The following is a 15,266-nucleotide window of genomic DNA, read 5'->3' as shown; positions in this document are numbered from 1 at the left end:
CTATCTTGTACGTAACCCGGGGACTGCCTGTATAAGGGTTTGGTTTTTGATACAGATCTGACTGTGAGGTATAATGGAGTTGTCTGAATAAACAGTTATTTTAAGGAAATTCTCGTCTGCCCCCTCCTTGTTACTATGATAATTATTCCGGCCCCTCACAAGTCTCTGCATAGCGGTGCCCTTATTCCCCCAGGTCAGCATGGTCTTTGTTTCTTACTCTTGTATCCATCTTTATATGGCATCCACCTCTGTAGAAGGTGAGGACATCCAAATGGACTGGTCTGATACAGATGACCTTTTCTAAGAATGTCACCAATTTCTTATTACCGTATATACTCGAGTATAAGCCGACCCAAGTATAAGCCGAGGCCCCAAATTTTACCACAAAAACCTGGTAAAACCTTCATTTTGTTTACTCGAGTATAAGCCGAGTTTGGGTTTTCAGTACATATTTTTGTGCTGAAAAACTAGGCTTATACTCGAGTATATAAGGTATTTCTCTGTTATGCTGCAAGAAATTCCTATTGTAATCCGTATGCTAATGAAGCAGTTGGAACACCTGGGGTGTGTCCTTAGCACCTGGACCATTCCGTCTACACCAGGTAAGCAGGAGTTTAGTCTTTTAAGACGTATGGGGAGACACTGGAAGAAGAAGGATGTGATCTAGGCAGCAGAGGTCCATGAGCACAGGTTAAATGTGAAAATCTTGGAAATGGCATAATGGAGAGAAATAATAGTGTGTATACAGGGTATTTCTCACTGCCAGCAGATTATAACTCTTGGAAGAGGTGGTCGACTCCAGTATAAGCGCCTCTTTAACTCCCTGCAACCCATCCTGACTATATCACTTTTCAGACTCCTTGATTATTGGTTCTTCTTCTCTGGTTGGTTGATATCTCATGATGCTTCAGCACAGTATAACAGGACGAGCCAGAACCATCTCTGCTAGCCGGCGGTGCACTGTAATTGTCACCTCTATCTACAGCCAAAAAACAAGTTTACACACACTATAAAAAGACACATATACAGAAATCAGAAATAACCATTCCCGTTTTAGGTCAATTAGGTTTCCCAAAATTATTGAAATTTGCCAAGTGACATAGAAATGTGAAGGCATTTTTATTCATTTCTGCAAAGTTTACACACTATGGCTACATTCACGCGATTTATGCCCGCTGTACCGTAGTACGGTGGGCACACATCGGCGCCGGGGAGAAGAGGCTGCCTACCCTATCCTATCTTTCTCCCAGCTACGGAACGGTACCGTGCGGTGCGGTGCACCTATAGCCGTGTATGGGGGCCGTATATACGTCCCCCATACGTTTGTGTGAATGTAGCCTAGGATTACTATGCCTTTAAACAATTTTGTACAGCCCATATGATGTCATGCAATAAGTAAAGTTATAAGAGTTGTCCTCCTCACAGCATTAGGACAATACAGAAACCATCATAGGGTGGACTGTTCCTTTAAGTGAGTGAAAGGGATTAACCTTAGGATTTGAAGCAATGCAGGTGAAGCAGTGAGTCACCAAGTTTTTCCTGCACAGAGGGAATTTTTCGATGGTTTATGACTTATCTCAGCTGAATAAGTGTTATGTAATGACTCACGTGTCGCTGCTCAGGACTACTCATTATTCAGACCTTTCCAGAAAGAAAAAGAGATGCGATGATTCCTCACCCACAGGAATGTCTTCACACATATCATCCCCCATGACCTAATCTGCGCATACACTGTGATCACATTATCTACTTATCGCCGTAACTTCATTAAAAGACTTGACTAGCTGCCATGCCCCTAATGGCACCAGAAAAAAATATATAAATACCCCAAAAATACCCAATTTTACCATATAAAAAGGTAAAAAATAAAATTTTCAAAATGTGGATATTTTGTATAATAAAAGATTAACAAATGATTTATCCCACTTGGTGAGTGCTCTAAGAAAAAAAGCCACAAAACACTTACAGGCATGTAGAATGTTTGGTCTCTTTCAAACACAAAAAATTGAAATAAAAAGAAAAAAAAAAGTCATATGTACCCATGCACCCATATGTACCAAACAAAAAATACAGCTCATCCTGCAAAATACAAGACCACAAACAACAACATAAGTTTGGCATCACCGTAATTGTAATAGAATAAGTAAACTACCGTATGTTATTTCGAATTTAAAAAGAAAATTCGAATGTAGGAAAAAAATTATTTCTTCCAGATATAGTTGTAGGCACCCAAACATTACATCATCAAAAACATGATTAGTCTTGCAAAAAGAAAGACCCCCAAACTGATTCTCTACCTCCACCAACTCTTAATCTCCATTCATTATAGTGTATGGTTTGCTGGCTTCCAGTACAGTTGGAACTTTTTCTCTGGCCCCTACCGCTCCTGAGCAATCAGTGCTGTTACTATGCTAATTAGGTTCAAGTGGGCAGTCACACGTGGCGTTTTGAATCCGTTTTTAGTCATGCGTTTTCAGTCCGCTAAAAAAAAAACGCATGTTTTTTAAAAATTAAGATAATTGTATGTTTTTAATTAAGATAATTGGGAAAATGGACAAAAATGGATGCGCTTTTTTAATGGGCTGAAAACGCATGACTAAAAAGGGGTTCAAATTGCCACGGGTGACACCACCCTAAGGCTGAAGCTGATCATGTGGGACCACCCACCTGACAGTACAAAGCCTGATAGTTTATTGTGCCAACTAACACTAGCACTGATTGCTCCGAACCAGTGGGGTCTAGGGAAAAATTTTTTAACTGTGCCAGGAATCTGTGGAGCAGCACTTATAAAAGGATGCGTGAAAACTGGAATTGGTGAAGGTGCTGGGAGGTGCACTTTGCAGGGAATCTACACTCTCCCATTCCGTAGTTCTGGAGAGCCGGGAGAGTCTGGAGAGTCTTGCGTATATGTCCGTGTCACCTATATCATGCAGCCGGTTGTATCACGCACATGGCTGTTGATGAGAATGCGCATGCGCGAGAGTTCGGGTTTTGGGAACTGCTGCATGGGAGGGTGTGAATAGACTACACGGTCAAAGTGGTAGATTTAGTTTAAAACTTGTTTCGGGCCGCCCCCTGGCTTTAGACATCATGGGGCACAGGTCCAAAGTCTGCAGTGATGTCTTTAGACGCCAGAGCAGGACCGGGACTCCGGGTCTCAGAGACACTTAGAGACTCTACGGAGAAGGGAGATAAAATGTATTACCTTTTCTCCCTTCTCTACTCCTCACTGCATTGCGCTGAAGTAGCTCTGATCAGCACCAGCCCTCATGGAGGGTCGTTTTTCCCTGTAACTGGGGCTCTCATAGATGCCCAGTTACAGGGGAAAACTTGTAAATTTGTAAAAAAAAAAAAAAAAAACTGTGAAGATGTCCCACCAGGGGTCTTTTATGACCTCATAGGGCAGTGATGGCGAACCTTTTAGAGCCTGAGTGCCCAAACTTTAACAAAAAGCCACGTATTTATTGCAAAGTGCCAGCGCAGAAATTTAGAAAGTGATTCTCCTTGTTCTTTGACAACTTTCAATCGTTCAGCCTCCTAAAGACACCAACACATGTGAAAGGAGGAGGGCAAATTTGTCTATCATTGTAGGAAGATTCTGCAGGAAGATTCTTTGAGTTCTGTCTGGTGAACTTCATTCTGGGGCGTTGACCTGGGTGCCCACAGAAAGGGGTCAGAGTGCCACCTCTGGCACTAGTGCCATAGGTTCGCCACCACTGCCATAGGGGATATATAAAGTAAAAACACAAAAAAAAATTCATAAATATTCATAAAAATACTTTCGCATTTCCCAATATAATTTTTTAAAAAAAATCCCCCATTACAAAAGACATTTCTTGCCCGAGACTATACATATTATATATCTAAACCACCAAAATAAAATAGGGAATTCATTATTAATGCTCATTTTGAGATAATTTGGAAATTGAAAAAAAATATATACGATTAATAACAAAAAAAAAAGCATTCTTTCCACTTTTAACCCTAAATGAAACTAAAATTGAAAAAACTTTTAATACATTTTAACTAGGTCTATGTGTCCCGAATAAAAAAAAATTAAATTAAAATTAAGGTAGCACACACAAAAAAAATTAAAAAAACGCCACGTGCAAAAATTCGCTAAAAATTTCCTGGTCATTAGAGCCTTTTCAGGGGTTAAGGCTCAAACTGCTCACAGGTTTTTTTTTTTACTAAAAGATAATATAATGGGCACAGTCACAGATAAAGGAGAGCTATAAAGGCTTGGAGACCCCCTCTGCCATTGTTCTGCTGAGGGGGTTTAAGTATTAAATCAAACTGACGGAACAAATATTGATGGCATATAATAAGAATAGGCCCCAATCCCTTAGTCCTGCAAAATCCTTTTATGATAGGTGTTCAACCTGCAGAGTGATATTTGAACAAATTCCCTCCACGCCCTGTGTACATTTTCTGAGCAGATATTATATTGACCTGCGGTGCATTTGTTACTCAGGGCTGCTGCAATAGCTAAAAAAAGCATAAAATATTAATGTTACACCTACCCTCCCTGGTGCCACTCTGTCTCTGTATACCGTGACTCTGGTCAGGACCGCCCAGGGGTGAACCTAGCCTCTCTGCTGCCTGAGGCGAACTATAGAAAGACGCCCCCAAGCACCCCACCCATGTCAGGTCAAGTATAGTTATAAACTATGCTTAGTGCAACTATTCAATTGAGACCTCTGCAGATCAAGAATGGGATTCGTTGTATTGAAAGAACAACTGGTCACACATGCTTCCTGCTGCTAGTCTCATCTCTGTGGCACTGGCAGAGATACCTGAGCGCCGTTCTCGGCTATCTCCATCAGTGCTATACACAATGAATGGAGCATCAGTAAGCATGTCATTTGTGGTACTACGGGTCCCTGTTCTCATGATCCGTGCACTCACAGCTACTGTCGCACACAATCTACATGCACACACAACTTCTGACCCATGATCTACATGCACACACAACTTCTGACCCATGATCTACATGCACACACAACTTCTGACCCATGATCTACATGCACACACAACTTCTGACCCACGATCTACATGCACACACAACTTCTGACCCACGATCTACATGCACACACAACTTCTGACCCATGATCTACATGCACACACAACTTCTGACCCATGATCTACATGCACACACAACTTCTGACCCATGATCTACATGCACACACAACTTCTGACCCATGATCTACATGCACACACAACTTCTGACCCATGATCTACATGCACACACAACTTCTGACCCACGATCTACATGCACACACAGCTACTGTCGCACACAATCTACATGCACACACAACTTCTGACCCATGATCTCCATGCACACACAACTTCTGACCCATGATCTCCATGCACACACAACTTCTGACCCACGATCTACATTCACACACAGCTACTGTCACACACAATCTACATGCACACACAACTTCTGACCCATGATCTACATGCACACACAACTTCTGACCCATGATCTACATGCACACACAACTTCTGACCCACGATCTACATGCACACACAACTTCTGACCCATGATCTACATGCACACACAACTTCTGACCCATGATCTACATGCACACAGAGCTACTGTCACACACAATCTACATGCACATACAGCTACTGTCACACACAATCTACATCAGGGGTCTCAAACTCGCGGCCCGCGGGCCAACTGCGGCCCGCGGGACAACATTTTGCGGCCCCCACTTGGAAAAGCACCGCCCGCCGTGTATTCACGGCGGCGGTCGGGTCGCGCTGCATGGAGAGGGCTCACGGGCTGAGCCCTCTCCATAGGCGGTAAGTCTTTGCTGCATATTGCAGCAAAGGCTTACTGGTAACACCCGCGATCGGTGCTAGCACCGATCGCGGGTGTTTTTACAGCGTGGGCTGCCGGCAAAGCTGCCGACAGCCTCAAACAGATAGCGGCGCATGGGCGCCGCCATCTTACCTGGGATCGCCGCTCCCCGTGACGTCATCGGGGGGCGGCGATCCGTCTCCATGGTAGCCTCGGGTCTTCCGAAGACCCGAGGCTATTTCGTTTTAACCCCTTCATTACAATGTGCTGATAGCACATTGTAATGAATGAGGAGGAAAATCCCCTTATACTGCCATACTGTAGTATGGCAGTATATGGTAGGATCGATCAGACAACCTAGGGTTAAAGAACCCTAGGGAGTCTGAAAAATAGTATAAATAAAAATAAAAAAAAGTTTTTAAAAAAAAAATTAGAATAAAAAAAAATTAAATTTCAAATCACCCCCCTTTCCCTAGAACTGACATAAATATAAATAAACAGTAAAAATCATAAACACATTAGGTATCGACGCGTCCGAAAATGCCCGATCTATCAAAATATAATAACGTTTTTTACAATGCGTTTTACCCCGTTACGGAAAATAGCGCCCAAAGTCGAAAATGGCACTTTTTTGCCATTTTGAAAAATATAAAAAAATCTATAAAAAGTGATCAAAAGGTCGTACAGTCCTAAAAATGATATCATTGAACATATTATCAAATTTCGCACTGAGCCCCTGACTGGGCTCAGTGCGGTAGGAGCTTGGGACCCCTCGGTGCACAGGACGCGTTCATAGAGAAAACACGTCTCCCAGCTCAGGGCTTTCCTTGCGCTGGGAGACGCCATGACATTTGAATCTGAATAATGATATTTTGTAAGCGCATTTTGTGTGGAAAACTTGATGCGGCCCAGCCTTACCCAGAATCTACCTCCAGCGGCCCCCAGGTAAATTGAGTTTGAGACCCCTGCTTTAGACTGTAGTAGTCAACATCGCAGATGCCCTCAAGACTTTTCTGGATGTGTGCGTATCTGTATTCACCAAATGGGGCTCTCCAATAAGACACATCAGACTCCTCTATGGTGCTCCACGGGCCTCTGCAATGACTCATTGAAGCCGGAGTAGTGCACCCTGGCCTTCTTTTCGCATCCACCACCAACAGTGTCCTATTGCAATATCCCTACCAGGGCTGACAGCAGGAACTAGAACCCTGAGTGGCCGGCTATGTTGGCGGCTAGGCCGGAGGTGTCCCGGAAGCCTGGGGTTCTGATGTAAGCTCCTCTTCCGCAGCCATCTGGGCCGGCAAGGTAAAGCTGGAAGAGGGGGAGGCCGCGTGTGTAGAAGGTATCTTCGGCCGGCACTCCCGGTTTAGGTGTCCATCTCCTCCGGCAGATGATATTTATGAGATTCTTAAACAACATCTTTTAGCTGGTGATGGCTCCCTTGTTTTCAGGCTAGCAAGGCTGTAGGTGGTCTGGCTGTGACCATAAAAAATGTTAGCGTGGACCAGTGGTCAGCTTCACTGGGAAGAATCTCCTTTGGAGCCAGATCGGCTCTGCTGCATTAGCAGCACGACAATCGCCATACAATTTGGCAGTGTGTTCACAGCACAAATCTCAAGCCAAAGAACCAGAGCTCTAGACAGATCCTATATTTTTAGGTTTGGCCTGTCTAGACACTCTGCACTCTGGTTTGGCAGCCTTTGAAAGCTTGTGAAAACCTAAGGAAGATACATAATGTAACAATCATACAACATAAAACTATAAGTTGTAAATCCAACTTGTAACCCTTGCAACTTACAGACATCTAAATAGATTCAAGTAATACCCCATTTCAGCCACTTGGCGGTAGTGTGGTAGTGGAATGCAGCTTACCCGGCAGCTCTTGGAAAAAATACACGTCACTCGATGTTTCGGAGTATATGGGTGCACAAGTAGGTTACTACACCATATATACAGAGACCGTATAGGTCAAAAATTGAGGAGAACTTATTTAATCCAGAATAAACAGTATAGCAATCCAACAAAAATTATTATTTTGCAACGTTACGGTCTTATAAAATCAGACCTTCGTCAGGCACGGATTGCAAGGTATAAGTAGAAATAGAGATGAGATGCGGTGCTATGACCGCTGGAGCGCAGGTGGAGAGGAGGAAAAGCGGGTGCTGCCTGCTGGAGAAATGAGCCCTCAACCAGCAGCTCTATCTTGCTTATCTTGGTTTTCTATATGCAGGCAGGATGTTATAGAGCAGGAGGGCTGGGGTGTTTACCCACCGAGACTCAAAATATTGTGAACATTTCAAGATGAATGCCTAGAGGCGGGATCTTCATCTACTGGACATCTATGGCTAATACAGTGGATGTGCCTACCGTGCTGCATATGAAACCTTCATGGCTGCTGCAGAACGGTGTGAGCGAGCAGAGGCTGCAGAACGGTGGGAGCGAGCAAAACTGAATGGTGAACACGAGCTGCAGGTACGCTAGCTACAACCATCTGCTGCAGTGTTGCCAGAGAGCTATGTCCCAAAGCTGCGGACATGGTTGCTGGATAAAGGTACTGACTTGGACACTTTCTTGCTTACCTTTGAAAACCTTGTCAGCAATACCATGTGCCTGCGGACCAGTGGCTTCGGTTCCTTACCCCATCTCCATATAATAACCCATAAGGCAACATATAATGCACCCTCTTTAATGCTACCCTCCCACTTTTATTGTGGCTCCCTGGCTCCTCTTTTTGATACAGCGCAGGACCTCCTGCAACACCATGACGTACCGTACCGTACCGTGCCGTTCTTTACGGACTGTTGCAGGGCACCTGCGCCATTATAAGGATATCCACGTAGCTGGGCTCTTTATCAACTGTTATATGAATGCCATGTGCTACACCAGGAGGCGCTTCACCTGGGACAAGATGACCGCTGCAGTCTGCAGGATTATGAAATGACCTATAAACAATAAAGAAGAAGAGAATGATACCCATGGTGGAAATCCCTTTCTTTCTTCTCATGCAAGGAGGATAACATCAGAGATAACTACACAACCCCCACCACCAACAACAACACTGCAGAAGCACAAGTCTCTATCTTAACTGCATAAACCCAATGAGAGCAGGGCAGACCATCTCCAACTTGATAGACCCCCTACTGTGAGCAGGGATGATCCCCCTGGAGCTCAGCACCTTCCTCGGGGCGAGTCCCAGCACTGCCCCCTATCCGGCTCCCACCGAAAGCCTGTCTTTTGGACTAGTTTTGGACTTTTGCAACGGGGATTGTGGATTTCGCATGAATTATGCTAATTGTGCAAACCAGGAAGTAGAAGATCAGCAACTTCCCCTTGCTAGTTTCCCCCGCCTGTGTGTCTGTATGTCAAAAAAAGCTTCAGGCCTGTGAACTCTGCACCCTCTCCCCTTTCTCCCCACAGCCTTCCCCAAATTCACTAGGTGCTGTCTCCATGACTGCATGCATATAACAAACTATAGCCACCCACCATACCCCCCTTTCCAGAGTAAACACAGACACGGAAATATCTTTAAAACATGTGGAGTGACAACAGGGAGTCGGCCACAGCTTTATTAAAATACTTTAACCATTTAAACACCTACTCATAGAGTAGTAACTTCTTTTTTTAACTTTTAACAAAAAGGAACATAATTAACGGGGCACCTGAAATGCCAGCCTCGTTAGAGGGCATGTAGGTCCTCACCCCCTTCTGTACAACCGCCACGGAGGAGGACATGCAAACCTACATGTCCCTCCGACCCCCCACCAGAAGGGACATTGCCCTCTCAATCCCATCCTGAAGACCAGACAGGAAAATATCCATCCCAATATCCGTGAGATGTACACCATCAGGCAGCAACAAGCCCCGACTATCCCCCTCCAACTCCCTGTGTCGAACTACCACACCACCCCTTTCACGAACAAAACGGGAAACTTTAGTGTTCAACAACCTCCTACTCCTTTCTATACCGGCCCCGTCCCTGGCCCCTTCCCAAATTGCCCTAGGAATGATCTCTGACCATACTAGTACGAACCTGGAGAAAAAGGAAGAAAACCTCTCCAGGTCCGACTGTATCAACGGGACCAACTCCCCAAACCGAACAGAACACAGGTCGTTACCCCCAAGATGCAGAACCAGAATGGAGGGTGAGACGGAATATCTGCTAATGTCCACCACCTCAGGCAGTGCCTGCATCCAGCGCAGGCCTCTGATTCCTCTCCAGCGGACGTCGGCGTCAAAAAAGCCAAGGGACCTTCCTCCAGGACGAACCATAGCCCTCTGCTCGGCCCAGTAAATGAACGAATGCCCAAGGATCCATACCGTCGGGCGGGAATCTAAAATGAACAAAATCAGTTAATAAGCAAGTCAGGGCGAATATAACCAGCAAAACATTCAGACCTCCAACGCCCAATTCTTTGCACCTCGGCATCAGAAAGGCCAAGCTCACTCGCAGTAGTCGCAGCGCCAATCCTAAAAGAATGCGTGCCAAATTCCCCAGGAGGAAACCCGGCAGCCGCCAGCGCTTTTTTAAACAAAACCGTAAATTGGAAACGTGTAAGCGGGGAACTATCAGCATGGGAGAAAAATTGAACCCCCCCAACCCTGATCGCTAAAAAATTACTAACCGCCAGACGCAGTGACACCCAGCAACCTCGCCCAAATACGTCTCTCTTAGAACGACGTATACGCAAACGCAAGCCACCACAAGACACTGAAACATCCTCAAACAACAACCCCCCTGGTTTATTAGCACTAGGAGGGACCAATTCCGAAATCCGCAAAGCCCCAAAAAACGCCGTGACAAAAGCTGCACTGACCAACTTAACCTCAAAACCATCTCGACAGACCGTGTCCAGGACCGCAAGCAGTCGCAACAGGACCGAATAAGAAACAGGACGGCGGGATTCCCGTCGAACCGAATCCTTCTTCCAGCCCTTGATAACCTGTTTTATGAAAAAACACTGGGTCACATCCACCCACCCATGCAATTTAAAGAAAAATGCTATGCCTGCTAACCGACGCTGCGCACACAGCCCCGATACACCCCTATCCCTTAACCCTTCCAAATAACGCAAGGTAATGTCCAAGCGAACCCTTGCATCAGACGAAAAATCCACCGCCCCGGCTACTACAGACCATTCCGCCCAAGCTTTACCATGTGCTGTCCAAGTAGACGGAGCAAGAGACGACTGAACTAAGGCCCGAAGTTGACTTCCAGAGTGGACCACAGGGAACCCGGGCACGGAGTCCCTTCCGCATCCGCCAAAGGGCAAAGGGATCGAAAAACCTGCCAATTAAAACGTGAAAGAGCGTCAGCGATGCTGTTCTCCACCCCTGGCACATGACGAGCTCTAAAAACAATATTCCACTGTAGGCAACGTAACACAAGACGTCTCAACAAACACAACACCGGTAGTGAGGAAGAAGAAATGCTATTCACCGCATGGACCACACTCATGTTGTCAGACCAAAAAACTACCGCCTTGTTCGCCATAATCTTACCCCACAGCTCAACCGCCACCACAATAGGAAAAAGTTCTAACAAAGCCAGGTTCCCGCACCAACCCCGCTCATGCCAATGCGGCGGCCAACTTTCCGCACACCATGCCGTGCCTAAAATAACCCCAAAGCCTACCGATCCCGCCGCGTCAGAAAACAACTGCAAATCAGGGCTGGAGATCTCCTTTTCTCTCCAGCAAGTACGCCCGTTATAATCAGCTAGAAAAGAATCCCAAACCCGTAGATCAGCCTTGATACCTTTGGTCATACGAATGCGATGATGTGCGACACGGACTCCAGCAGTAGCCAAGGAAAGTCTACGTGAAAAAACCCTACCCATAGGCATAATGCGACACGCAAAAACTAGCAACCCCATCAACGACTGAACCTGCTGTAGAGATGCCTTCCGGGCCGCAAGACAGGCTGTTATCGCTGAGCGTAACTTTAACAATTTATCCTTAGGAAGCCGGAATTCCATTGCAATGGAATCAATTTCTATCCCTAAAAAGGACAAGATCGTACATGGACCCTCCGTCTTTTCAGCTGACAAGGGTACCCCGAACTGCTGGGACAAAAAACGAAATGAAGACAACAAGCCTGCGCAGTGACCTGAATCACGCGGGCCCACAAAAAGAAAGTCATCCAAATAATGGGTCACCAGCGAGGAGGACGTTTCAAACTTCAAAACCCACTCCAGGAAAGTACTGAAGACTTCGAAGTAATAACAGGAGATGGAACAACCCATGGGCAAACACATGTCATAATAGAATTCATCATCCAGCTGGCAACCCAATAAATGAAAACAATCCGCATGCACTGGCAAGAGCCGGAAGGCCGACTCTATATCAGACTTGGCCATAAGGGCCCCTGGACCTGCGGCACAAACCAACGATATAGCTTTGTCAAAGGAAACATACGATACAGACACCAAATTCTTATCAATACCATCGTTGACCGATGATCCCTGGGGATGAGACAAATGATGTAGAAGCCTGTACTTACCCGGCTCCTTTTTAGGAACCACCCCCAATGGAGAAACCCGAAAATTAACAAAAGGAGGGGAACTGTAAGGGCCAGACATTCTCCCTAACTCAACCTCCTTGGCAACCTTGGCTCGAGCTATTTCGGGCATCTGCAGGACAGATTTCAAGTTCTTTGCAAAAACAGGAGCAACGCTGGGAATGAACGGTATGAAAAACCCAAAAGAAAAACCCGTTCTAAGTAGCGCGGCCTCCGCCTTCTTGGGGTAGAGAGCGAGCCATGGCAGCATCTTTTCCACGCGAACCGGCGTCCTCTGGCTTACCACTACTGAGAGACCGCGAGGAGGCAGCCGCAGGACGGGAACAGCGGAGGGAGGCATGAGCCCCGCCACAGTTGGAGCACTCGTGCCTGAATTTGCAAGACCCGTAAAATCGACAGTGTCCTTCATTGAACATCCAACAAGTTCCCGACCTGCGAGCCGCCCCCGGCCCAAGGGAACCAGCCGGAGCTGAGGACGAGGAGGAGGAGGAGGCGGCTGCCGGAAAGGGCTTGGGAGCGGTCATTATACGTAGCCAGACATCCGTGGCTTTAGAATCCCAACCGATATCCGACCTCTGCGCCAGCCGTCTCCTGAACTCCTCATCGTACCTCCACCACGCGGTACCCCCGTGGGTCCTAAACGCATTAAAAATGACATCTAGATAAACAAAAAGCTGAGGGGCTTTCTCAGGCAATTTCTGAGTCAGGATGCAACCCAAAACAGAGAAAGCCTGAATCCAGTTGTTAAACGTCTTTGCCACCTTAGGTTTTCTCTCAACACCACGCTCAAAGCGGCGTTCCCTATCCACCGTCACAGAGTCCACGGAAATTAAGGACCAAATGTCCACGTAGTCGTTGCGAAAATTTTTTTCTTTTGTGTCATCAGAGAGATGATAGCCAAGAGGGGATACACCACAAAAATACGTATCCCTATAGGCCGGTAAAGACGGTGTGAAGGTGGACGTGGAAGCCTCAACCGTAGCTTTTGCCGTTGAAGGAGGCGACGCCATGGCCGTAGGCGCACCAGGCGCCGCCCCCAACAAGGATCTAATGGACGACAATACCGCAGAATCAGACCCCGAACCACCCCACGCCTGCAAGCAGGCCGACTCACCAGACGCTGATGCAGGCCTCGGAGCCGAGGACGACCTTCCAGGAGCTGCCATCGCCAACGCCGTTGAAGGACCGGACACCTGCTCTCTGCTGGAACGATGAGACCTCACCGAGCTCCCACGGGACCTGCTACCACCATGCTGTCTTTTCGGAGATGGAGTACCAGATGATCCAGAGGAAGCCTGCCGTGATGACCGAGACGATCCGGACCGTGAAGCAGACCTGCGGCCGCGGGAGCGGCGCCTTTTTTCCCGCCCTGACCGGGAGCGAGAAGCCCGCCGGCGCCTGGACGAAGTCGAGCGACGGCTATAACTAGAGCTGGCCCTAGACCGCACTGAAGAGGCACGCCGCTGGCCTTGGGCCAGCACATACCCCGTGCCCAATTCCCCGGCCATCAGCGGAGCAACCAGGGGGGGCGGGACGACCAGGGTGTTCGGATCGAGGGGCGTGAATTCCGATCCAATGATGTCTTCCTCAGAGGCAGCACCTTCATCCAGATCGGTAGGCCCTAGGATGGACGAAGGCTGGGGGTTAACACTCAAATCCTGAGGATGCCAGGGCTGTACATTATGGGCCAAGGCCGGGGGCTGGGAGGGCAGATGTAAACCAGCTGCCCCCGGGCCTTGAGCCAAAGCTAGGGCAGGGAAGTGGCGGGAAGTGGGTCTGATGGAGGAGCTACTCCTGGCTGCGGTGCGTGTGGCGACGCAGCCTCTGCTGGCAGCGCGGGAAGGAGGATTAACCCCCCCCGACCCGGCTGCCACACTAACTAATGGGCGCCGGCTCCGGCCTGCAGAGGCCCTGGCCGGAACCGGAGTGGGGGGGATGAAATCGGGGGACTCCTCTCTCCTCACCGCTTCCGGGCGCGGTGACAGAGAGGGATTGCGTCCCCCGTTCCGATGGTGAGAGGAGGGAGGCGCTGGGGTGCGCGCGGCGGGAGACGGAGCCGCCGCGGGCAGAGAAGTACTCACGGCCGCCTGCGCTGATGGGGACAAGCGCTGAGGCGGCCGTGACAACCTACCGGAGCGTCGCACTTCCTGAGGTGGGGGAGCCGACGGCGCCGCATCTTCAGCCTGCGCCTCCGCAAGCAGGGAGGACAACCAGGCAGAGCCTTCAGCCCGGAGACGATGACGGATGGCGTCATCAGTAGCCATAGTAGTCCAGATCTTGCAGGAGATGATTCCACCGAGAAGGATTCCTGAAAGAGGGTGAGTGAGAGTTCTGACCCTCTTTTAAGCCCTAAGCTCAGCCCCCCAGGTGTGGCTAGCACTAGCCCTGCCCCCGGTCACGTAGCCAGTAACCCACTCCTGCTGAAAAGGGGGGGGGGGGAGAGAGAGTTAACCCTTAGCTGCCCTCCCCACTGCCTGCAGTCCCTAGCCCAACGGCTATATGCCTACGGGCTAACAAGAATTATGCTAATTGTGCAAACCAGGAAGTGGAAGATCAGCAACTTCCCCTTGCTAGTTTCCCCCGCCTGTGTGTCTGTATGTCAAAAAAAGCTTCAGGCCTGTGAACTCCGCACCCTCTCCCCTTTCTCCCCACAGCCTTCCCCAAATTCACTAGGTGCTGTCTCCATAATTGAAATGTCATGTGCTGTTGGTTGGCTACAGTGACCACGTAGCCAGTGAACAAGTGTGCCATGGTTAGTGGAGGTGGCAGGGCCTGTGTGTGGTAGATGTGGACTTTACCGGATGGCTGCACTTTAGTACAAGATGCTGGACTTTGCTTAGATCCGGTGTTTTAGGAAACACGCCTGTGTATATCTGGCAAAAACAAAAAACCACTCACTCTTTGCTTGATTATGGGTTATGCATACATTATGCAAATGGAC

General features: G+C 47.9%; 1 protein-coding gene across 1 annotated transcript; it reads right to left on the bottom strand.

Moving 5' to 3' along the window:
• Nucleotides 1-9,398: 9,398 nt before the first annotated feature.
• LOC140121131 (uncharacterized) lies at nt 9,399-14,612 on the bottom strand. The gene is made up of 2 exons (XM_072140393.1): nt 13,440-14,612; nt 9,399-10,140 (listed from the first exon to the last, which is right to left on the bottom strand). The coding sequence occupies exons 1-2, from the start codon at nt 14,587-14,589 to the stop codon at nt 9,548-9,550; spliced, it is 1,743 nt and encodes a 580-aa protein (XP_071996494.1). The 5' UTR covers nt 14,590-14,612; the 3' UTR covers nt 9,399-9,547.
• Nucleotides 14,613-15,266: the final 654 nt, after the last annotated feature.

This window comes from Engystomops pustulosus, chromosome 3 (assembly GCF_040894005.1).
Source record: "Engystomops pustulosus chromosome 3, aEngPut4.maternal, whole genome shotgun sequence".
NCBI lineage: Eukaryota > Metazoa > Chordata > Amphibia > Anura > Leptodactylidae > Engystomops > Engystomops pustulosus.
This window is presented reverse-complemented; position numbering and strand designations above follow the sequence as displayed.